At 37.3% G+C, this 27,099-nt stretch overlaps 1 protein-coding gene across 3 annotated transcripts in view; it reads right to left on the reverse strand.

The window, feature by feature from the left end:
• Nucleotides 1-27,099, reverse strand: part of LOC131153114 (protein PIR) — a 149,753-nt gene that overhangs the window by 64,492 nt on the left and 58,162 nt on the right. For all 3 annotated transcript variants that reach the window (XM_058105175.1, XM_058105177.1, XM_058105176.1), the window contains exons 18-21: nt 17,925-18,001; nt 12,742-12,912; nt 8,170-8,246; nt 7,987-8,089 (exon numbers count right to left, since the gene is read on the reverse strand). In XM_058105175.1, coding sequence (XP_057961158.1) covers nt 7,987-8,089; nt 8,170-8,246; nt 12,742-12,912; nt 17,925-18,001 — 428 coding nt within the window. The remainder of the gene's footprint in view (nt 1-7,986; nt 8,090-8,169; nt 8,247-12,741; nt 12,913-17,924; nt 18,002-27,099) is intronic.

Raw genomic sequence — 27,099 nt, forward strand, 5'->3', positions numbered from 1 at the left:
TTGATAATCTTGAGATAATTATCTTAGCTTTGCCCTTAAATTTACGAATATTCATGTTTAATTATTGCAGGGCAATGCTTGAGAATAAAAGGTGAAGGCCACACACATGAGGAGAGCCCGGAATTGGAGCACGTGAGCATGCAAGGAATTATTTTCTTGAGGCCGTGAGCTTCATGCAAGGGCCATGCACTCAATTAAAGAGTCGTGCGATGGTGTGAAATGAAGTTGAGAGAGGCCATCCAAGAATGCATTAAAGCAACCGTGAGCAACAGCAGCATGTACGTGAGGAGAGGCCCATGCATGCAACATCAAAGGTGATAGCCATGCAGAACCATGCATGAGATGGGCTGGCAACTGGGTAGATGAGCTGGGCTATGTACAGAAAAGGAGCGTAGGTGAGCCATGTACGGAAGGTCCATGCTTGCATGGGCCATGCAACTTCAAGAGAAGGCCGTGTGCCTGAGACGTAGTTGGGCGTGCGTGAGGTGTAGCTGGGCTGTGGGCATGCATGAAATCATGGGCCATGCATGTAAATTGAAGCTGGGCCACATGCACATGAAAAGAAGTCTTGGGCCTCGTGAGATGTAGCTGGGCGCATGCTTGTGGGAGAAGCCGTGTGCATGAAGCCGCATGCACGTGAAAGAAAACAAAGGAAGATGGGCTGGAGATGAAAAGAGTCCATGTGAGCTGGGAATAAAGAGGGTCTCGGGCCGTGTGCACTGAAGGGACCTGTGCATGCAAGGCCCATGCAAGGGAAGCTGCCGCTGGCAACAAAAGAAAAGGAGTAAGGCAGCTTCATGAAAGGGGGCTAGGGTTTTGGGAGAAGTGCTTTTTTGAGGGGGGGCTCTCTCTCTCTCTCTCTCTCTCTTACCTTGCTTAAATTTAATGTTTGTTTTAATTCATTTCATTGTTGAGTTTATTTTGCTCTCATTTAAGGTTTTTGAAGGTTATTGCTGAAATCAAATGTTTGTTTAAGTAGATTAGTGTGTTAAGCATATTTTAGTGTTGCAGAATTTGTTTTATTTAGACTAATTTTTTTTTAAACTCTCTCTCTCTCTCTTGTTTCTTTAATTGAATATTTTGTTTAAACTTCAATGTCATTTTAATATTTAATGGAACTTATTATTGTTGGATTAATTTTCATCTAAGCCCATTTTAATGTGAGTTTATTTTATTTAAGCATTTGGTTGAGTTTAAGAATTTGTTTATGTTAGTTTATTTTTGCTTAAGACCTTGTTTAAGTGTAGTTAATTTATGTTTAAGACTTTATTTTTGTTTAAGACTCTGTTTAGGTACAGTCTATTTTTGTTTAGACCCTTGTTTAAGTTCATTTAGTTGTTGAATGTCTTAATGAGATTAATGCAGTCATTTTCCTTAGTCTATTATTTGAATGCTTAAAGAGTCGGTCATTTTGCTTGTTTAATTTCAATATTGTTTGTTTGAATGGGTGAATGAGTCATTGAATGGATTATACTGGGTTGGCGTAGTTGGTTCATTTGTTTAATTGCATGATAGTTATTTTTCTATTTAAGCATGTTATGTTTTTAGTTTAGGTTTCGCTTGTTTTAATTTCGTCACAAACTCTCAAAACCCCAAAAAATTGAATCTGAACTATGTTCAATAAACTGTTTTTTTTTTATTTTCTCCTTTTTGTTTTAACGCAAGTTTGAAATTAATCCGCATTCCCTAAGGAGACAATCTGGCCTTTTAGGCTAATTATTACATAACAGAACTCCTATACTTTGGATAGTCTTTGCACTGCTCATTTCAGAGTGAGTCACAACTCTTACCACTGTGTGAGCGGCCTAATTTTGTAGCTGCACACTAGCCACCATCTACTTCCTAAAGTTTTTCTTCACTTAACCATGAGTGTTCTATATCTCGTTCCCTTCCCACTAGAGAAGAAAGGAAGTATTTCTTTCTTCAGATCTTGACATGTCTAACTTCAGTTACTTGCTCCACCAGCTCCTTGAAGAAGACGTACCGTTTCCTACCTCTTGAAATTGCCAAAATCTTGGATATCACCATGGTAACCATAAATGTCAGAAACATTAGAGATTGGAGATACTTCAAGCCCATTACGAAGCTCCACCTCGTAAGAATTTTCCCCAAATTTGCTTAAACTTCTGCATGGTTCAACTTCCTAGCCTTTAGCTTGTGATAGGAACCTGTAGGAATCTCTCTCCTTTCTCTTCTGAGTACCAGCATCACCAAGCCTCACTCTCAATTCTCTTTGTGCCGTCAATCGCGATCGGTAGCTTCTTCATAATGTTGGTTCATATATTTCAGCTTTCGACAAACCTTTTCCTGGATTAACTTTGGATTTTCAGCATAGGCAATAGCATCATTGCTCACAAGGGACTAATTTGCAACATCAACAAAGTCCAAAACTTGATTTGGGCTCTGACCATACACCATTTTGAAAAGACTCTTCCCCATTGATCTGTTCATGGTGTTGCTGTAATCAAATTCAGCCTATGGTAGGGTTAAATCCACTGCCACGTTGTTCAGGGTGAGGCATGTCAACAGATTGGTCAAACTTTGTTTGATAACTTCTGTCTGTCCATTAGTTTGGGATTGGTAAGCACTGCTGAACTGCAGCTTATTTACCAGTAATCTCCAAAGAGCTCTCCAGAAGTGGCCGAGGAACGATGAATTTCTACATTAGATTACCACTTCACCTAAAAGCTTAAGTTGTTAGGTTCTGCCACAACAATGCCTATCAAGCCTTGACACTCCCCCGCACGTGGAGCCGAATAGCACGTGGTGGGATAAACAAACAATAAATAACACCCATGATAGGGAATAAATAATTTTTTTTTTCAAATATCACACAATAAATGGGCAACAATACTAGAACCCAAAACCTCCAAATAACAAGCTCTAATACCATGTTAGATTGCCATTTTACCTAAAATCTTAAGCTATTAGGTGGTGGGCCAACAATGTATATCAAGCCTTAGCACTCTATCTGATGTTATTGTCTTGGACAAGCCATGTAACCTCACAATCTCTCGGGAAAATAGGTGTGCCACATGAGTAGGATCAGATGTCATTTTGCATGCTATGAAATGTGCCATTTTTCAAACGAGATCAGCCACCATAAATAAAAATCAATACCTCCCACAGTTTTTTGGAAATCCCACCACAAAATCCAGACTTACGCCAGCCCATGGAACAGTAAGATCTTGTTAAGGTGTATATAGATATGAACATTTTGCTGTTGGTCTTTGGCAATTTAACAAGTTCAGCATCTCTTCTCCACGTACTTGTAAACATCTCAACATAAAGCAGTTCAAAAATACTTTTCAAACACCAAATTCAGCGTTCTATCCCAACCAATGTACCCACTATCATGCAATGCAACTCAGCAATTAGAAACCGTTTAAAGACCTTAGTTGGAATACGTCGCTTGTTTCCTTTCAATGAATATTTATCTTGTAGGACAAACTCAGCAAGTACTATTTTGTCCCCGAATTCAAGTCTTTCTAAGATGTCTTTGAAATAGGGATCTTTGATAGCTTCCACTCCAATAACACTGTTAGACACGATTAGCGGTAAACGTACTCTCCTACTTAGATCATCTACTACATTCTTCTGCGAACTAGCCTTGTAGTGTAATATGATAGCATATTCTTGCAAGAAGACCACCCAATTCGCACGTCTATGATTCAGTTTCTTCTGAGAGAGTAACCGTAAAGCTTCATGATGGGATGCAAAATAAATTCTAGCTGAAGCAAGTAATAGCACCAAAATTCTATGGCTTGGACAATAGCATTGACTTCCAAATCATAGGGGCAGAAATTCTGCCATGTCCCATTAAGTTTCTCACTGAAATAAGAAATTGGACGCCACTCTAGACTTATAACAGCTCCAATCCCCACTCTAGATGCACAACAATCCACTTCAAAAAAAATTTCAAAGTCTGCTGAATGCTCTCTTATGTCTCAACAGTCCAGCAAGAAAGTCTTGCTTTTAAGACACTGCAATTGGTACCACGATGGTACTGAAATTGCTTATGAATCTTCTGTAAAAGGTTGCTAATCCATGGAATCTTCTAACTTCAGTCAATATTTTTAGAGTAGGCCAGTCAGCAATTACTTGGACTTTATCACATGAGCTGACACCACAAATCCAAGAAACTCCAATCTATCAACCACAAGGAATGCAATCATGACGTTGAAAGTGCCATAGCATCCAATATGCACTTTTTCATATTTGCACGTAGCCGATTTTGCTTCAAAACTTGCAAAACAGCCATCCAATGTTTGACAGCCCCAGGATCCTTGCGGTAAATTAAGATATCATCAAAGTAGACAACCACAAACTTTCCACTAAATTATCTAAGCATTTGGGCCATAAACCTCATGAAAATGCCGAGTACATTGGAAAGCCCAAATGGCATTACAAGCCACTCAAAGTTCATCCTTCGTTTTGAATGCGGTATTCAATTTTCCTGTTCCAAATTCAAATTTGGGGGGACCCACTCTTCAAATCCAATTTTGAGAACACCTTTATGCTGCATAATATATCCAGCATAACATAATGTCTAGGTAAAGGAAGGCTGTACTCGATTGTTATTTTGATGATTACTCTGCTGTCCACATGTCATATCCCATCCTTCTTTGTTTAAGTAAAGCAGGCACCACGCAGAGAGTTCAACTTTCTCAAATAAAGCCCTTCCTTAACAGCTCAGAGACTTGTTTGTGCAACTCTTCATGTTCTTTTGGACTCGTTCAATAATGTGGCAAGTATGAAAAAACTGCACCTGGTCAATATGGTGATCCATTGGGCAATCAACTGATATAAATTCCTTGAATTCTTCCAGCAGCTTGTTAACAAGTTCTGCAATTAAATAAGAATGGATTTCTAGCTTTCCAAGCAACATATACACAACTGTACAGTCCTTGCTGTCTTCAATAAAATCCTTCATCCCCAAAAGTGAACAAGAACTCCAGTCTCCCATTTGATCACAGCATCTTCTTTCACTGGTCATAAATATTAGTGTTTGTCTCACCATGATGGAAAGTATTTCAATCATACTGCCATGGCTGACAAAGTAAGATGCGTCAAGCATCCATTGGCACCACATCGTACCAAACAGAATCTTTAAATGAATTACCAATTGAAAAAACATCCCAAACATCTTAAGACACAAGAACCTCATTTCTTTTCATTGAACCAAAAGATGCAATACGGCCACTGCTGTTTCTCAGTCTTGAGTTTCAACTTGTCTGCCATTTCAAGTGCTACTAGATTGTCACTGCCGCCATTATCAACTATAAAATTGCAAAGTCCCTCCCCTGATGTGGAGCGTGTGCGAAAAATGTTCTTTGTAATCAATCTTCACCATTTTTTGGCTGGAGGAGCAAGCATGTGACTTTGAACAACCAGCATTTCACCTACATCATCACCGTCAATCCCTTCTTCTTCCAAGTCAGCATTGTGCCATCAGTCTCATCTGCACCAAAATCTTCAGATTCTTCTTCCTGCTTTCCTGAAAAATTGTCCAGCTGGCATCCTTTTCAGGCATTCAATTTATCAATGTCCAAATTTTGAAAACTTGTAGGACCTAACAATGTTCTGGTCCTGTAGGTTATGACGCTGATTTCTGTGACTAACATCTGTGCGGACAGCAGGTGCTGCCTTTACGTTTCTGTATGAGGATGTGCTGCTGGATGAAACTCCCACCTGTAAATCACATCCAAACAAATTCAATGTGTCCCATCTCAATTGAGCTCCAACATTTAAAGCAACCTGATGAGCATCACCTAATTTACAAGGACATTGCATGCTGACACAATGTTGAGTTACAACTTGAAGACTATTGATGTATTAGCTTACCTTTTGAGATTCAGTTTCAACAATATTACTCCTTAGTGCCAATTCATGAAACTATGAAGCATATTCGTTCAAACTCTTCTCATTCTGCCTCAGATTTATCACTTGCTGAAAGTTTGCTCATAGTCCCATGATAGGAATTGTGCCTTCAGCTTCTCCTTCATTTTTGTTCCACTGTCTGACCTTCCTTCTGCCTCTAAATTCATGATCATTTTGGAAATGCCACCACCAAGTACAAGCAACTCCTTTCAATTTTGCAGCTACCCGCTTGACTCTTTGATCTTCTCAAATATACTCAAAGGAGCTCTCAATAGTGTTCATCCAGTCTAGGAATCCATCAGGTTCCATGTCACCTTCAAACTCTGCAATGTGAACAAGAACAACATGTGCTTTAGAATTTCTATGCGCTTATACTACCCGATCCTCCCAACATTCAGGCCTTTTATTGTGCTGAACATGCCTTCTAATTTCCCTACTTTCATGGCTGAAACCATCACTTCCACCATTAAAAAAGTGATTGGGTTCATCTTCGACTTCTCTTACTTGTTCAAGATCATGTCTACTTCCTTTTTCTTGATTAATTATGTGAAGAACGAGCTCCATAAGTTTTCTATTGCTCTTGTAGATCATGTAACGTATCAACAGTGGCATAAGGCCGGGCTCTTCGGCAGCAGTTTCCTTTTCCGCTCCTAGAAGCCATCTAAAAATTATCCCAAAGGACCTGCCCTGATACCAATTTAATGCAGCAAGCATGGAGGAAAGACACTGTATAATCTGTCAGATTTTTAATCACATCAATATTTAGTGGGAAATAGAGATACTCTCATGAGGAAACAACACAGTGGAAGCTATGGATGGGGCCACTAGATGGATCCACAACTCACACTTCCAAGTTGACAGAAAATTCCAGACAGATCAGAATTGACAACCAAATGGAAAGGGAAAAGTCTGTATTGCTAATTCATTATCTGGACTAAGACAAACATAAGTACATGAGAGCCTTGCACATTAAATTTACATAGGAAAATGATCATTGCTAACTTGATTCTCTAGACTCAAAGATCTCATATATAATTTTGGAACTGGACTCATCAATGAACTTTGTAAATGAAAAACTAAGACTTGGGAAACGATTTAGCTCTTTTTCAACTTCTTAAGAGTTGCAACGAAAAGATACTTTGATTCTTAGAGGAGTTGAAACCAGTCTACAAGGAGCTCAATGGTCTGCAACCTGTAAGTGCTAACGTTCATGAAATGTGAAAACAAAAGGAACAGATGATGGTGATCAGATTCTGGTACATGTTAACTCTATGACAATCTATAAGGACAATCAATTAAGTCAATGAACAATGATTCACAGTTGAAGATGACCAAAATCCCCTTAATTAGTTTAGTTTCTCAAGTAACCATTAAATTAATGGTGATTCAGTAGAGGCATGCATTGTCAGTTAACTTAGGTAACCTTCACTCATGGGCCCACGTCCATTATTGTTTTCAACATAGTTGACCAATCTTTGTGATGGTGTTTAGTGATCATGACATAATCAAGGGACAATAGGCAGCTCCAATGGCACAGCTGCACAGGGTAGGACAGACATGCATCAGAATAGGGTTCATTATGGGATTTGTGTCAAGGCCCCCAATTAACATTGGATGAGGATAAAAAAGAGAGTTGGCCAGTGGGCTCTGAATAGAAACTGTGAAGGGAAGCCCAAAACCATTACCATTACCTACCCGTTTAGTGCTTTGAAGTGAAGGTTGCATTCTTAAGTGGACGATAGCCCATGATTCTTAAAAGAAATGTCTTAGCTCAACTTAATAGAGAAATTTTAGAAGACAAGAAAGGAGCAATAACACAAGAAGATAACTATGTACGCACAACCTAAGTATAAAATTATATATATAGAAAAAAATATCGAGGTTTCAATAACTACACAGATATAAACAAAAATATTGATGAAAAATGAGCGATGTCGATATACAAAGATAATGGACAATTGTTGCCAACATATTTGTTGACACCAAAGACATCAACTTATCGACAAATATTTAATGACATGCCCCAAAGAAAGGCCAAAAAATAAGAACATTTTGCATAGGCAGACATTTCTTAGACAAAATAAATAAATGTTTCTATGTCTTTACCTTAACTCGAGACATCTTTAACAATGCAGTGAACCTCATAGGTTGGACAGAGTATTTTTCTCCATTGTCCAAGGCAAAGAGGAATGATGGATCAAGTAGCTCACTGCAGAATGTTAAATCAATCTTTTAGTCAATTAAATTACAAGTAGCAAGGCTAAACTAAAAGGATGGTAAAGGGAATACCTAGCTGCCCAACTTTTATAATATGTGAAAATAGTTTCACACAATTTGGAAACAAATATATCAAAACAATGGTCCACCTATAAAGAACATCCAAAAATTTTCAGAACAGTTCAAGGAATTGCATGAATATTAAACTTGTACAATGATAATATAAATATATTAACATTTATGCATACCTCTGTGTGTGTGTGCTTGAGAGAAAGAGAGAGAGAGAGAGAGAGAGAGAGAGAGATATGCCTCTTTCATAAGAAAAGAAATACATTAAGATATGGAAAAGAGAGAATTACATCCTAGGAGAGGACAAAAGATCCTCAAAGCAGAAAAACAAAAAGAAAACAAGAGAAAAACAAGAAAGGAAAAAGAATTTTTAAAAACTATATATATATAAAACTAAAACTAGCCAACCTCAAATAATAAAACCCCCTTTAACCCCTTGGCGTACTTAATAGAGCTCAGCAGTCTTGCCAGTTTCCGCTGATCTTTAGACACTTTTCACTTAGCCCCATCCAACTGAACTTCATTCCCTCCATGATCCCCAAGCCATAAAGTCATTTCATTCTGTAAAAGTTTGATATACATGTATGTCTCACAACCTAACAGCTTAAGCTTTTAGGTAAAGTGGTAATCTAACATGGTATCAAAGATGGTTACGAGGAAGTCCTGGGTTCTAGTCCCGTTGCTTACTTTTATTGAGTAAAAAGTTAGTGTATTCCTTGCAGTGGGTGTTATTCATCGTGCATTTATCTTTCCACGTGCTATTAGACTGCATGTCCAGGAGTGTTAAAGCTTCATATACATTGGTCCACAAACTAACAGCTTAAGCTTTTAGGTAAAGTGGTAATCTAACACATGCAAAAAAATGTTTACACCTACATCCATTTCACTAACCTCCTCCATAAAAGTAGGTAATAAATAACACATCCCTCTATTGATTAGTCACACCCAAATCTACACCCAAGTGCACCTCCTCAGAACTAGCAATATCCTCCAGGCCCTCTGATGGATGAGGAGGGACATAGGAAAGATCCCATCTGAGTCAGAAAAGTAACCTGATTTTCCTCGAATGTCAACCAACAAAATACCATTATCTTAAGAAAAATCACCATCACACTCACTGTCCTCATCCAAGGTATCCCCCATTTTTTCTCCTTCTAAAAAAAATTTCCTTCTTTATCAAAACCAGCATCAGAACAATTCTGAGACTCCTCAACATGAGACTTTCCTGCCTCATTTATTTTCAAAAATTTACCTCCCTGCATGCTTGATTTCATACATGATACAACTATTAACAATTAATTTTTTTTCACTTTTTTTCTTTCCTTCCCCGCTGTTCCAACGCTTACATCACCTTTATATCCTCAGTCACTTAACACAGTTTTCCATAATTTTATTTTACCAGAAATACTCACTCCCAAACAATCACCAACACATCCCCAATCTGGCCTCCATCTGACTGCAATAGACTCTGCCTTCCAGCTGATAGCAGGAGTTTCTGGTCTCCAACTGGTTGCCACTCCTGTTCTACCAGATAATTTCCTCCCATTACTCCACAACCAGATGAACAGCCAGCCCTTTATAGCAATAAATAGAATTTTCAGCCTCTACTGCCCAAACCCCAAAAACAAAGAAAGCCCTTGGCCCATATTAAAAAATTTATCAATTACATGGACTATCACACCTATCTCCTGGGCTCTGTCAGCACTGATTATATACTGAGCCTGTTCTTGGCGGCCCTCTTTACTTTCCAAGAATGAAGAATGCTTCATACCCGACCCGTTATTATCATAAGAACGGGCCTGCTGGAATGTCTGGCCCAACTTAAAAACAAAGAGCATCCCCCTTTTTCAAGAACCTGGCCTTGACCCAACACAAATAGCAAACAAACACACCCAAGCTTGAACTCTTCCTCCTTTCAAGAGAAGCTCTAGCCACCTTGAGTATCAGAACCTTCTTCTTAAAACAAGAAAATTTTCCAGCAATAAATGCCCAGATTCCCTTGAATGCAACTCAACACCACACTACGTACATAACTGATCCTTCCTGAAATTTCACCCTTCCTCCATGTCTGACCCTCTCAATTGCTTCCTTTGCGCTTGCTGATCCTCTCTACCACCACCACCTGGCTGCACAATTAGAGAACTTGCTCGCTTCCTCCATGTTTGCCAACACAATCAGGATGGCAATCTATCACTACCTCACAAAACCCATTCATGAAGCCTTGCCACCCATAACCCTTTAATCCACCTAGGTTGAATGCCAAGAATCTCCTCCTCACCACCCCAGCCCAAACTCCAAAATCTTGCCTGCCATTGCTGGACGAATCGGCATTTAATACCATGCAATACTCCATTCGAACGCCACTAAACCTCCTTCCCAATCGACTAAAACTCAATAAGCCATCAGTGAACCTTTTGGCAGCATCCTTAGGAAATTCACCCACTTGTTGTGTGAGTGATTATATTTGAGAACAAACAAATAAGTGACCTTTCCCACCTGGTCCAACGTCAGACTGAAGATCATTCCTCAATGTGGATGAAGGTTTGCTCATCTCTGTTAGAGTAATCTAGTGAATCCATGGTGCAGTTTCAAGAGAGAGAGGGCGAGAGAGAGAGAGAGAGAGAGAGAGTGGAAGATTTGGCAAGAGAGATAAATGAGAGAGATTTTCTTTAAAAAATTGAATTCATCAGAGAAAAAATTTTAACATTCAAACAAACAATTCAAAATATATATATATTTCTAGATGAATCACTAACTTTAAATTGGCTGAAGTAAAAATGATAAACTCATCATATACCACTTGATTAGTATTTCCTTCACTGGTAAATGAATTTTATAAACAAGAGAAGGATTCCAAGAAAAGGAACCAAGTACAAAAAAAAGCCCACCAAAGAAGCTAAAAAAACTAGTGGGAAAGGATGTTGTTGAAAAATTTTATAAGACAATAAGATTAGAAGTAATAGCTCCTCCGGCCACTACCCGCCAAAAAATTTATTTTCCTTTCCCAAAAGATAAAAGAGTTTGAACCATCTTAAATAACATGTAGAGAGAGATCGACTCTTTCTAAACCACTATATATTGCTCCTCCACTCCACCCCCCACCAAAAAAAATTCTTTTCCATTTCCAAAAGATAAAAGAGCTTGAACCATCTTAAATAAAATGTAGAGAGAGATTGACTCCTTCTAAACCACTATGTATCGCTCCTCCACGCCACCCCCCACCAAAAAAAAAATCTTTTCGAGAATGAGGCGATCAAGGAAGGTCTTGTTTCAAACAATTCTAGAGTTTTGGCCAATGATTGTGTTCTGGAGCAAGAGGATGCAGCAGCAAAGGTTTACAAAGGTGATGGTGTTTTGTGCAGGATATCTGATACCTCAGACATTAAAGCAAAGGGATCTAAGGATCCCAAGGTTTACACTCATTGGAAGATTGCGCAGATGGGTGTGGATGAGAAAAAACTGTTCAAAGAAAAAAGAGAGCACTCTGATGAGGTAGTGCCAAAGATTTTAAACAGGAGCTTAGAAGGAGAGTTAGTTATTGTGAAAGACATAAATGCTAACAAAAGGACGGGCAATTATTATGATGGAGTTAGCAAAGGAATGGAGGCAATGAAATGGGGGGATTTATCAGATAATGGAAATGATGGTCTTAGTGAGTTTGATTGTGATGGGGTTCACTATTAGATGAAATTAGGGAATAATATGGATACATTTCTGACTCCAGTGACGGTTCAGCGGACTTATCATATGTATGCCCATCCCCTTTGGAAGGATTGGATGAGGTCACCTTATTTGAAAATGACGATTTGGTTAATGAGCTGCAGTGCAATGGTGGTACGTTAACACCAGTGGAGGAGATTTCAAATAAGGATTTTGAAGTTCATGATCTCATGGATAAATTGGATTTAAAATTTTGTGATCCTGGGGGAAATGAATTGGGTCTGGATGGGTGTAAAACAGAGCTAAAAAGGATCAAAGTGAGTTAGCTGACTTGAAGAGTTCAGTGAACTCTAAGGAAACGGATCGAAGAGGGGGTTCCCTGTTTATTTTTTATTTTTTATTTTTATTTTTTCATTTTATTTTTTTATTTTATTTTTTCGAGGTGAGCTTCTCGTCCATTTTCATTGTAAAATCTCTTTCTCTATCTAATACCCTATTTTATTATCAAAATGCAAAAGATCATCTCAAAGAAAAGTCAAATAGCCATGCAGAGCTCCCACCAATTTAACGAAATCTCTCTTCCATCTGAATATGGAGCATTTAGAGAAGATGAAAGCACTTTCTACTAAAATGGAATTATTTAGTTACAAGGACATTTTCTTTTCCTATAACAATATTAATTAGAACATGGGATATGGATACTACATAATAATAATAATAAAAGTTATAATATAGTGGCATAAGTCCTCAAAAGTCCATTAGAAAGTTTCAGACTGTAAATTCAAAATACAAATTATCAGCAAAACTTACAAAAGACAATGACCATGCAAATAACTGACTGTATTCAGAAACTGACACCAGTGAACTAGCAAACCACAACAACATTAAATATTTCATTATTCAAAATTTGAATACCTCAGCTTCTATTTCATCATAGAGAAAACGCTGCTTCAGCACGACCAGTGCCTGCTGTGCAGAATCATTATAGATATCAAATGGCATAAGAACACTCTCAAGAAGACCTGCATTCTGGGACTCAATCACATGTTCTATGAGCATCCAGGGAAGAGAGCATTCAATAGGAAACTGCACACAGACAACAAACAAGTTTCTTAAAATCCAGTGAACATTTGAAGAATACACAAAAAGAAAGGAAGTTAAAAGATAGAAATATTTAATATTTAAGGGAAAAAAAAAAAAAGATATAATGACACTGTATGAGAACCACACATCTAGCAACACTGTTGTTATATCATAGAAAACTTACGGCCTATTTGGTGTCATTGTTATTTTCTGTTTTTTGTTTCTGTTTCTCCACAGTGAAAAAACAGATTATAAAAATGTGTTTGTTTCTATCGTCAATTTTCTATTTCTGTTGCTAGTTTTCAGCTGTTTGCCAAAAAAACTAAAATCCAGATTTTATGGTTTTCAGTCGTTTTGGCAAGTTGTTGTCAAAAATTTTAATATCCAGAAATATCTTCTTTGGATTCAATTATTCATTTTATACACTTCTAAATTAAAATCAAATTTAAATGTTCATATGAATTTAAATATAATTAGAAGAAAATATACATATATTTCAAAAAATAATAGTAAAGCCAATTTTAAAATACTTTTACTATTTTTCAATTGTCATGTCCAATAAATTTTTTATTGAAAAGTAAAATCTAAAAGTAGACAATTAAGTAAAATAATTATAATAAATTTTATTTTTATTATAGTAATTTTTTTAATATGTATTATTTGCAATTTTATTATTTTAATCATATTTTTATAATATTTTGATTTAAAGATGAAAATGAGCATTTTCTAATTAAGTCTTTAATTTGCATTAGTTTTATAAATGTTAACCAAATAGGTTGTTGGTTTCTATTTTTTAGTTTTTGTTCATAGTTTTTAGTTTTCGATTCTAGTTTTTGTTTCTCTAATTTTTTACAGTGATACCAAACAGGCCCTTAAAACTTTGAATGTTAGCAAAGAAATGGAGGTCATCGTAAGTTTGATAATTTGAGGTTGTTAAACTTTAAGTTCTTCCTCCTTTTATCTCATAAAATTTCTTTGACCAAAGAAACGAAAAAGGAACTAGACTATGGGTCACAAAAGATTAATGGATGCAACAAAACACAGTTCGCACCGATGGAAAAGGGTGCAATGTTGCTAGTAAAGGAATATAATCCATATAGAGGTGCTGCTAGCAGCAGCAAGAGGAATAACTCAGATAAAAATCATTGCTAGGAAAAAGACCAATAGGGCCGTTATGTTCATTGAACAGACTCCACTCCGAAAAGTCAATTAAAAGTCAAAATCAGCAGCTACCACCACCCAATGACCTATCCAGTCTATCTAAACTCAATAGAAGTCCATTGTTAAGTAATCACTTTACCTAAAATCTTCAAAGCTTGAGTTATAAGGAAATGGCCCAACAATGGATATCTAAACTTCCAAACTCCCTTCACATGTGACCCTGTCTCACGTGTAAAGAGGCGAACAGATGAACTTGAACAGAGTGCACTACAACAAATGTAATTGGTCAAAAATAAATACCAATATTTGACCAATAATACTCATGTTTCAGAGTCCAATATCAAGCCGGATCACCACTGTGTTTCCTTTTTTTTCCCCTCTTATAGTGAATCAATAGATTATCACCAGAGTCTTTCGGGATAAACAAAGAATTAGATTAAAGGAAGAAAGGATTACAACAAAGAGACAATAAAACAGGGAGAATAAGGCATCATCCCATCACAAAGGAAAATGGCTAAACAAAAATAAACTAATTACAAGACAATTCTAATAAAGTAACACAACCAATCCTGCTGTAAATCTTCCAAAGAAACATGAGGAAAGAATCCATTAGCAGAACACCATGGGACACAAGGAACACCATTCTGCACCAAATCATTCTACTGTAAGTTGCTACACTAAAGATTCTAGCATTTCCTTCCAACCGCATACACCAAAAAATTAGCCAGACCAGTACAATGCCTTGAAGCTTTCCTCTCTTTCCTCTTACCAAAATCACAAAACATAATAGCACAAAAACTATCCGAAGAGGAAGGACAAACACAATTTTTACCCAAACTTCCAAACAAGTTATTACAAAAATTTCAAGTGATAGGGCAATGTAAAAGCAAGTGTGAGCAGTTTTCCCAACTCATGAAGCAAAAGACACAAATATCGGGCTGGACGCAAAAAGAATCAAGCACAATAGTCACAGAAGCAAGCTTATTAGGTTCTATCTAATTAAGATTCCTCCTGAAAAGATAATCCCACCGATGACCATCCACTTGCTGCCTTGCAAAATGAGGAAGGCTAAATAGGGGATTCATGAAGAGTCAATAACCAAAACAAACAAGAGAATCCAAGAGTCAAAGGTACATCCTCAACCTATAGATCCTCCCAAAATTGGACTCTTTCCACACTACCCACTTTATAACAAACATTAGACAAAATAACTATAGTTCTGAGAAACAATTTTCCAAGGACTCGAGGAAATACTATTAATTCCTGTATTAGCAACATATCCTTTTCGTAAAAATCCAAATTTGCAATGAATTACATGTGCCAATGAGAGTTAGGTCCTACGGGAAAATGCCAAAACTGTTTCCCTGCTAAGGAAATGTTTTTAGACAGTAAATCACCTAGACCCAAGCTTCCCTCCCTTTTAGACCTACCCACAATGGCCCATCTCACTAAATGATCTCTAATTCTCTCATCAGCACTCGACCACAAAAAGATTCTCATTAACTTCTCTAATTTCCAGGCACCTCACTGGAATTCTTAAAAGGGATAATAACACAAGGGGTAGAAGACAGAAAGACATGGATGCAAGTAACAAAACCCCTAAGGTGAATAAAATCTGATTTCCACCCATTGAGCCTCCTAGCAATTCTCTCAAAGATCAGGTCCCAAAAAGACTCCATCGTAGGGTTGCCTCCCGAATTGACGCCTAAATGGGCAATAGGCCAACTGAGAAATTGTAGAATCGCCCCCACAATAGGCACTCTTCGAGAAATTAAGTTTTAACCCCCAACACCTTCGCATAAACCTGTAAAGTGGTCAGCACAATAGAGAAACAGCTTATGTCCTCCCAAAAAAAATAAAAATAAAAATGAAGAAGAAAGAATAAGAAATAAAAACTAAATAAAAAGTGAGAATTTTATCATGTGTGTGCAAACTGAAGATGTGAAATAGGCAGATCTCATGACCCACCTTAATCCCATCCACCAAGCCTCTTTCTACCCCTCTTGTCAATCATAATGCTTATATTATCCACCACTATAGTGAAAACAAAAAGTGGTAGGGGATCCTGCTTATATTAGCACCCCACTCCCACCCCCACCCCCAACTAAGAATGAAAAATCTCAGAGAAGAAACACCCATGAATTCACTCCTCCATCTTCATCTGAAACCTTTCCGTCCATTAACTCTATCCCACAAACGCCAACTAGTCCAGTCATAGGCTTTTTCAAAATCCAATTTCAAAACCAAGCCCAACTTCCTTTTCTTACCACGCTCTCAACCACCTCATTTGCTACCAATGCAGCATCTACAATCTATATATCACCAACAGAGGCACACTGATTATGGCGAACAAGACACTTGCTAATCTCAAAGATAAAAAATTAGTTAAAGTCTTAAGACACTCATGACCAAACTAATAGGTCTACTCTTTAATTCTAGTAGCTCGGCCTTTTTGACACTCCTACATAACATCTTCACTGGACTCTTCTACTAACACGTACTTCTGAGAGAGACGCCCTTCCTTTGGAATATCTAACACAGCTATTTCTTGTTAAATTGCCTCTTTCTCTTGACAGTATATTGCTACAAACTTACATGTTCCAGATTTTAAACAATTCTTTCAAAAACTTCAATCTCCTCACGAAACAGGACCCCTCCCAACCTTCCATGCAGCACTCCCCCACCACTCACTAGCCAGCCTCCGTAAATCAGCGTTTGTCAACCACATATTCTCAACCCTAAATGAAGTTGCCCCCAACTTCAATGGGCTTGACTCAAGAACTAAAGGACAATGATGAGATATCACCGTAGGACACAGTTCTTGAGTTAAACTGGGGAATGCATCCTCCAACATAGTGAACAGAAACCTATAGATCCTAGTAGCAACAAGCCTAACATCAAGAGAAAACCAAGTAAATTGGGCATTTAGAAGAGGAATAACCCACAAGTTACACTCCCTGATAAAAGAGTCAAAGCCCCTCATGCCATACGTAATCCTAGACACCCCCTCCCCCCTTCTCAACTTCTCACTAGTGGAGCTAATAACATTAAAATCGTCTCCTAGACACCAGTTAGGAAAAAACACAAACCATAAACGGCAGTTGACCCTAGTGTCCCAAATTACTGCAATGCCCCAAGAGGAATCAGTAGAAGCTAGGAAGACTCAGTCCTTAGACCAGGAATCCCAAATACTCCTAACAAGAAAGCCAACCACCACCTCTAACTTAGACTGTTGTAGCAAAACAACATCAGGATGAATTCTGTCCAATAATCTCCTTAATCCTAGGATGCTAAACCAAACTCCGTAATCCCCTAACACCCAAGCTCAACAACTTCATCCTAAAACCTCCTTCTCCCACTTCTGCTCCTTATTTTCCCACATTAATCAGTAGTAAAAGCAAAATTTTGCAATTCCTTGGTACTTTTTTCCCCACTCATAAGTCCTAAGGGAAATGCCAACCTTCAAGTCCTGGACTACAGGATTAAGTAGCTCAGACCCCATTTTATCTAACAACTCCTGTGAGTCCCAGCTGTCTCTCCCATCCCCTAGCAGTTCTATGGTCAATGTTCTTCCCACACCATCTATCTTTCTTCGCCAAAACAAGTAATTGTAAAGTTCAAATGAGGGTTGTTTGGCTACTAACTTGCCAACTTCAAATCATGATTGTTTCTGTCCATAATTGTAAAATTAACAATAATATTCTGGTGAGTCTCAAATATAATTTCATTCCAAACATATCATAATCTTGAAAATTTTAATAATATCAAGAGAAAGCAAGATTTTAATGAGTATACGTTAAAAAAAGTAATCAAACTGATCCGCATAATACATATAATTATAACTCTTCGTGTACCTGAATAACACGAGAAGACTCCAAATAGAATTCTCTGAACCATAGGAAACCAAGATCCGTCAAAGTCCAGAGTGTCACTAGAAACACAATTAACCAAACACAGTTAATACTAACTATAATAAAACAACAGACAACTGCTACAGGATGAGATTGGCATGCGCTATATTAGAGTAAGAGCCAATAATCACATTTTCAAAGTATAAAATGAAAACCACATGTAAGGATACAGCACAACGTCACAACCTAAAGTCAGCCATCTCTGTGATAAAAAACTCCCAAGGAATGATAAATATAAATTACTTAGATAAATTGCTTGATTGTTGCATTTGCTTTAGTATATAATGAGTTTATACAAAGCATGTTGTGCGTTAATCATGGTTTTAAATGAAGGCCGCGACCGTTACGTAACGGTTTTTTGGGTTGCCGATACCGTTACACACTGCGAAATTGGTGTGAAGAAAAATCACAGCCATAGCGGCTGTTACGGACCACGACCGTTACGTAAAGGCTGCTACAGCCGTTATGTAACCGTTACATGATTGTTACACCAAAAAATTTATTTTATTTTTTACTTTTTCTTCTCACTTTTTCCCTCTCATAAATCATTCTAAATATACCATGTGGCGAGAGGGGGAAAAGATTATAATGAGAATGGCAATGATATAAAGTTTACTATTTCTTTAAATACTCACAATAGATGCATTAATTAACAATTTGAAAATACTAATTAGGAAAATATTTTATTTTGATAATATTAGTAATGCGATATTTATGTTCTATATTTTTCAACTTCAACCATCTTTCTTTTCTACCTATTTTATATTTGTATTATTTGTGTCTTATGTGTCTCATAGATTAATGGAGTGTATATTGTATTTTGTTCTATTAATTAATTTAGCACACATAAGAATTTATCACAGACAAGAACAATGAGAAGTATAAATGCACACACACACATGTAATTTTTCTATCAATGGTGGTTTAAAACAAATGTAAACTTATTGCCCTTACCAAAGAACTTAGTTACTCTAACTAAATGATTCAAAATACACAAACTATTTCTAAGAAGGGCTAAAAGCTTAAAACATGCAAATACGCTAATATGCACAAGGTTGGGCATGCTTCAAAAAAATTCACGGCCGTTACACCCGCTTCCCGTTATGTAACATCCGCTACTCCTGCTTCCCGTTACACCTGTTACCATTACGTTACGCTACCCGCAGCTGCAATTTAAAACCATGGCGTTAATTAAGTTAATTTATTTAATGGTGGTAGGGGGGGGCTTACATTTAAAGTTTTATTTAATTTATTGGTGGTAGGGGGGGCTTAGATGAAAGAAAATTAACAAAGTTTGTGTCAAAACATAAATACCATGGGGATTAGAAATAAAACAAAACAATAATTACACCTGTTACCAACTGCTCTAACCCTCATTCTAGAGAGAGAGAGAGAGAGAGAGAGAGAGAGAGGGAGAGGGAGGGATGAGGAGAGAGAAAATTATGCAGAAAATAAAGCAAAATCAGGAAAAATAGGGAAATTCAAGGAAAATGAGGGGAAAAAAAGCAGAAAAATCAGAAGAATATCAAAATAAATTGGAGAAGCTGTTACCAAGGTAGGTTCTTAACTTTCATTTATTGATCTAGGGAAGTTGGGTAAAAAAGCAGAAGTTTTCAAGAAAAAGCATAAAAAATTGTATGTAGTTGAACCCTATTAAGAAAGGATTTGTAAGTTGCTTGTTGGGTACTTATCATAATAACGCATGTTCTCCCTAGCTTTATAGCTACGTATTATAATATTAGTAGATGGTAAATTAATTGCTATGGCTATTGACTTTGTAAAGATGATAGTGTTTACTTACTATGACATAACCTGGCTAAAGAGAACTCGCCCTTTAAGCAGGTCACGCGTAAGCTTGATTCTCCATCTAAAGGGAGCTCACTGTTTTCGTAGGGCAAGCGGAAGCCTAAAAAATGGAGTAGAAATTTTTATTTCAAACTCCCACTGAACTGACTTATCCTTCCTCACCTAATAACCCTCATTACCACCATATGGAGCCACCTTCTTCACCTTGCATGCCTTTGACCTCATCTTGGACAAGGCGATAGTAACGACCATCTACTACCAAGCGGTAACCTGTGATTGCATCTATTGAAATTGCTATCATGTGAACTATCCTATTGTTTGTGGTGGTGATATTGTGCAACTTGAGCAAGAAGAGATTGTCTCTCCATTGGCTGAAAGGCCCTAAACATCAGGACGTCATTTCCGTGTTAAGCGGTGCTTGGCTAAGCTAGAAAATGGCACTTGTTTAAGATAAGAATTTGCACTTGTTTGATCTAGCAACTATGTCAAAATGATGTTGAAACTGTGCTAGTTGAATGAATTATGATGCCGATGGTAACTCTAAATGAAGAGACTACGTCGAGTAAGGAATGTTTTCATAACAATGATTATGCATGCATATTGTTATGATTTGATTAAAATGAATGACCTAACTTGAAGATAGGTCTCCCCCTCTATTTATAATACAAACTAAGTACATCCTAATGACAATAATACCCTTACTCTCACTAATTAACATACTAACACACTTAATAATTATAATACTAAAAGACATAAATAACCACTAACACTTCCCCTTAAGCTGGAGCATAAATGTTATATGCTAATATCTTGTTACAAATGAATTTAACACGAGCATGCCCCAACGCTTTGGTAAGCAAATGAGCAAGCTGCATGTCCGACTTCACATAAGTGGTTGTAATGAGCTTCTGCACTAGTTTCTCCCGAACAAAGTGGCAATCAACTTCAATGTGCTTTGTCCGCTCATGAAAGACCGGGTTGGAGGCAATATGAAAAGCAGCTTAACTGTCACACATCAATTTCAAAGGCTAAGAATGCCAAAAAAAAAGAAAACAATTCTTCCAACATGTTCTTCAACTAGACATGTTCACAAGAAGTGTGAGCCATAACTCTATATTCTAATTCAACGCTTGACCTTGCCACCATAGTTTGTTTATTACTCTTCCAAGAAACCAAATTACCACCAACCAAGATACAGTACCCAGTGGTGGATCTCCAAACAGAAGGCAATCTAGCCCAATCTACATCTGCAAATCCATGGATATAAGAGTGACCCTGACCACGATATAAAAGACCTCTCCAGGTGCACCTTTGAGATAACTCGAGATGCAAATTACTACGTCCCAATGACTTGTCTACAGAGAATCCAGAAATTGACTCGCAACATTTGTTGCAAAAGATATATCCGGCCAAGTGATTGTGAGATAATTCAACTTTTCAACAAGTCTCCGATATTATCTAGCATTAGGTAGCAAATCACCCATATCCGACATTAACTTGCTGTTGTGATCCATGGGTGTATCAACTGGTTTTGATTCGAACAAGCTAATTTCATCCAACAGATCAAGAACATACTTCCTCTATGACAAAATAGCTCCACATGAGATCTAGATACTTCTATACCCAAGAAGCATTTCAACGGACACAAATATTTGGTCTGAAACTTAGTAGAAAAAGTTTGAGACTCTAAATACCTTTATCAACATCACCTGTAATAACAATGCCATCTATACAAACAACAAGGATCCAACCCGATGAAGTATGATAATAAAACACCAAATGAGCCACAGCACACCATTGAAGACCAAACTCAAGTGCTAGAGCACTGAAATGACCAAACCATGCTCTAGGAGATTGTTTTAAAACATATAAAGCCTTCTTGAGCCAACCCACTATGCCTGACTCCCACTAGGCAACAAACCCAAGTGGTTGCTCCATATAAACCTCCTCCTCAAGGTCACCATGCAAGACGGCATTTTCCATATCTAACTAATGCATAGGCCAGTGACAAGTAGTAGCCAAGGAGATGAACAAACATACTGATGCAAGTTTGGCAACCGGAGAAAAAGTATCAAAATAATCTAGACCATACACCTAGGTGTACCCCTTAGCAACACGACGGGCCTTTAGACGAGCCACAGAACCATCAAGGTTGACTTTCACAATGTAAACACAGCGAGAACTAACCATAGACTTGCCAGCAGGAAGAGGTACCAAGACCCAAGTACCATTGTCATGTAAAGAGTTCATCTCTTCAACCATAGCATCCCTACACCCAGAATGGGTTACGGCTTCCAAACTAGATTTAGGAAGGGTAGAAGATGATAGAGTAGTAACAAAAGAATAATAGGAGAGTGATAAGGAGTCATAAGAAAATCCTACCAGCAAAACATTGAGCAAATAAACCAATTTGAGCAATAGTAATCGAAAAACAATTTAAGTAACTATTTTAAACTATTCTATGGCTTTTCCGTATTTCAACCTGTAATGGCAAATTTATTTTGTCAAGTATCAACAAATGAAAGAAATTCCAAAAGCTAAATATACAAAAACTTATCAGCACTTGAATGAGAAGAAGTTAGAATCATATGAAATTTCTACCATGTTTGTGAGACTAATGATTTTTTTTGGGGGGGGGGGGGAGGTTGGGGAGGGATTCTCTACAAGAAATTTTTAGCACTTGATTTAAACAAATTCTGACATATAAAAAAGGAATCATACAATTTGATGACCAAATTGACAAAGGATTATCTAAAGAAAGGGAATGTAGCTATTCTTTTCCCCCATAAACAAGGAACTTATTTAGAAACGAAGAACAAGAATACGAAGCGAGATTCCTGTGCAGAGCAACATAAAAACAAAGTGAACTAAAAAAATACAGGTGAAGCAATGCTGGAAAATAACTTCATGTATCCACCAAAAAAATTCTTCAAGAAACACTGATACAAGAATACCAAAGCGAATTGTGAAAAATAATTCTACTCCAAACCATTTAAGTTGAACTCTGCTCCAGCCAAATACACTAATAGCCACCAAAATAGCACACTTCCAATGAATCTTCCACACCTTATGCCTACCAAAAGCAACAAACTTTTAAAGGAAGAATCCATTCGATGATTGATGGACATCCAATTCTCCCAAAAACTCCAAACATACCCCACATTGGAAGAGATTACAATAAAGAGAGAATCTGTCTCAGGAGTCTGAAAACAGTGGACACAACCATCATGACAGAGCTTCATTTGGTTATAAATTTGGATAGCATTAATCCCGTTATCAACCATCCACCGTAACAGCTAAAATTTCGGAAAGGATCATATTTTCCAAATAAATGAAAGCAGGAATGCCAGTGCCATGGCTTAAATGATACAAAAAAAAAAAGGACATTAAAAAAACCAAAAGCATCCAAAGTCCAAAGCCATAGACTATAGTATTAAAAATGTAACAAGGCTAGAAAAGTATTCAAAAAATGGCAAGGTAAGACGTAAAAATACAGAAGCAATTATTGGGGAGATTGATGATATCTTGTGTCCAAATTTTGATAGAACTGAAGGTAGGAAGGTGTATGCTTGCCAGAAGTTAGCTCGGATGGGAGCCGATATAAGGAAGGGTGTTGATGAGAAGAGAAAATTCTAGTGCAACAGGGACATAGTTTTTAAGGAGAGACTATAGAGGAGAACTTAGCTTATTGGAAGACTCTTACAGAGAAGGAGGTTCATTACAACAAGAGGGAAAGGAAAGGAAAAGGAGGTTAAGAAATGGGGGGAGGGGTATTTCGGATTTAGAAAGTGATGATTTGAGTGAATTTGACTTTGGTGAGGTGTTATTGTTGGATGACATTCAGAAACAATATGGATACACTTCCGATTCTTGCGAAGAAGTAGGGAATTTATCTTATGTTCATCTTGCCCCATTGGAAGGTTTGGAGGGAGTGTCTATTTTTGAACATGATGATTTAGTCAACAATTCACAACATATGGATGGAATATTGCTTACTCTTGTGGAGGAAATTCCAAAGGAGGATTTAGAAGTTCAATTTCTTTAAGATAAGTTGGATTTGCAGTCGATTGATATTGGAGGAAATGAGGCTCACTTGGATGGTGGCAAAAGTCATAAAATTGAACGGTCAAAGAGAATTAGAAAATTTGAAGAGTTCGGTAAATTATGATGGAAAGGGTCTAAAAAAGGGGTTTTCTTGGTTAATTTTATCCAGATTCAAGGTGTGATCATCGGTTTTTTTCTCTTTTATTTTTCTTGCTTTCCTTCCCATTTGTTTGGAAGCCTCCTTCTCCTCGAATGTTGTACCTTCTTTTTCCCCTATCTAATATACTTCCTTTTCCTATCAAAAGAAAAAAAGTCCAAAAGTTTCCCAGCCCACGAAAAAGAAAAAATTTAGCTCTAATTCCTTCACCATCTGATAATCGCAACATACACAATCTAATCCACAAGAAAAGCACCTAGAGCGCCCAAGGTCCAAACAATTCTGACCCATTGGAAGCTAGACTCTTGTCTCAAACTAATCTTTTACCTTGGTCAACAACTGAATCCTCCTACCAGCCAACTCCACTGCTAAACGCTCCTCCTCCTCTAACCTCACTTAACTCCCCAAAACCCTGCATAATCCCATTCTATTTAAGACCCAAATCCCCAAAAACATTTAATTTTCTTCATCATCTTCATCTATTTTTTTATTAGTGTAAAAAAAAAAAGTATTTATTAGACAAATTGCTGAAAAAAGCAATCACGCACACAAAAACTTATACATTACCAAAAATGTACTTTGATAACCATACCCTTTAGGTAATGATAAATTTAAGCTACTTCGATAATTAGCATGACTTGTTTTGTTTTGCATTAAACAAGTTCATACTAGCCATGTTATTCATTAATTGAGTTGTGTTAACTGACATTGGAAATTCCATTTGATTTATGTGGTAGGAGGGGCTTAGATGAAAGCAAGTTATGAGGAATATGCTAAAACATAAATGACATATGAGTTTGGGCAAAGAGAGAGAGAGAGAGAGAGCACAGGATGGGGCATGCTGAAACTAGGTGTGACACCTGGTGGCACTACAAACCAGCAACAGCCACCTAGCAGTTCTAAAAGCCAGCAGCCAACACCTAGCAGACATATGGCAGCACTGCAGGACCCTTGTTGCCACCAGCTTCTGCAGTCCTCCCGTTTCCAGCCTAGCAGGAGACACTTGGCAAGCAGCTGGCAGCAAGTAGCTGATGTCTTGACCCTTCCAGCCCTGCAGAGCAACCTCAACACAGAAAAGAATGCCACAAACTCTGGATGTAACCTAGTTCTAGAGGAGAGATAGAGAAAGAGAGAGGTAACTCTGCAGAAAATCAAGGAAACTCAGAGAAAATCAGGAGAAATTACAGGAAATTCAGAGGGAAGCTTAATCTAGTAAGGATGATTGTTATACTTGCTACAGAAAAGCTTGTGTATGCATATGTTGAATTGATGTTGTGTGAGATAGCTGGCACCATGTGTTGTTGTGGCTGAGATATTGTGGAATTTGAGCAAGTAGGGATCTTAACTCCCATGGCTGAAAGGCCGTAAAACCCCAAACGGTATTTGAGCGCTAAGCAGTGGTTGGCCAAACTGGAATTTGGCACTTGTTTGAGATAAACAGTGCACTTAGTTGGGACAGAGCTGCTATGTTGGGGAAAAAAAAAATGTAAATGCATGCATGCTATTTGGATGTCTTGCAATGGCACATCAGAACAGATTGCTTAGAATAAAGAGTGTCTCCTGCATATTTCTTTGAATAAAGAGTGTCTTCACGCACTTTATGATTATGCATGCACACAAGAAATCATGTGTAAGTATTGAAATCCTTATTTGAATAAGGGGAAATTAAAAATGTCGATTGAGCTTGTGGTTGCTCACCATATTCCTTGATAATTTTAGATTCGAATTGAAGGAAAGCTCCACTTGTTGCCACGAAGACAATAGGGATATTAAGCATGTAAATTTGGTTGGCGGTTATGCATGTAGACTAGGAAGTTTGAAAAATGTTGTATGTAAATTGTATAGTATAGTTCAATGTAAAGAGCTTGTCAATGAATATAAAATGTTTTCAGTTGCTTTATGAAATATATATATATATATATATATATATATATATATCGTGTGTTTTCAACAAATATTCACTCTTAATTGGTTTCTAACTTGTTTTCAAATGACAGTTTAGAAAATAAATTATTGCCTAGGCTTAGTGCCTCCAATCGAATTTTAGATGGAGTCACTACTAGTCACGTGCCAAAAAGTGGAAGTAAAGCTCCATACACCAAAAGCCCTATAGTTTTTCTATTTCCAAAAAATTAAGCACCTAGCAAGTGGAATAATAATTTTCAGCCTTCTTCCTAAAATGCCTTGCCAAAACAAAGAACTCACTATTCACGTGAGGTTCTCTTGTTAAATGTTTCTTTTAAATTCCCTTGGATCCCCAGGAAAAAGGCACATCAATATTCTCTTAGAAGTAGGTAACATTACTGCGACAGCAAGGAGGGCTTATATCATAATTAGTGCGACAGAAGTAATTTTAGAAGTAATATGAAATGGGGGATCTTTCAGATTCAGAAAGTGATGATTCGAGTGTACTAGACTCAAGGGGGTTTGTTGTTGGAAGAGATTCAAAAACAATATGGGTCCGGTTCCTGATTTTTGCGACGAAGTAGGGGATTTATGTTATGTTCATGCTGCCCCATTGGAAAGTTTGGAGGGTGTTTCTATATTTGAAAATGATGGTATGGTCAATAATTTACAGTGTAGGGGATTAATATTGCCTACTTCCATGGAGGAAATTCCTAAGGAGGACTTAGATGCTCAAGAATTTTTTTTTTTTTTGGATAAACAAAGAATTTATTAGAAGAGAGAAGAATGTACATTACAAAAACGAAAGCGAAGATAAAATGGGAAATAGACCAGGGAGAATAAAAATCCTCCCTTTACATCAATAACAATAAATTACAGAAAGCCAACTCAATGAAGCAGAGTCAACCAGTCCCGCTACAGGTCTTCCAAAGAAACATGAGAGCTCAAGATCTTTTGGATAAGTTGGTTTTAAAGTTCAGCGATATTGGAGGAAATGAGGTTCGCTTGGATGGTGGCAAAAGTCATAAATTGAAGGGTCAGAGAATTAGAGGATTTGAAGAACTTTGTTGATTATGAAGAAAAGGGACTGAAAAGGGGTTTTCTTGGTTAATCTTATCTAGTTTCAAGATGTGATCTTTGTTTTTTCCTTTTCTGCTTTTTATTTTTGGTGGACTCCTTGTCCCCACAAGTTGTACCTTCTTTTTT

Source organism: Malania oleifera, chromosome 4, assembly GCF_029873635.1.
Source record: "Malania oleifera isolate guangnan ecotype guangnan chromosome 4, ASM2987363v1, whole genome shotgun sequence".
Lineage (NCBI taxonomy): Eukaryota > Viridiplantae > Streptophyta > Magnoliopsida > Santalales > Ximeniaceae > Malania > Malania oleifera.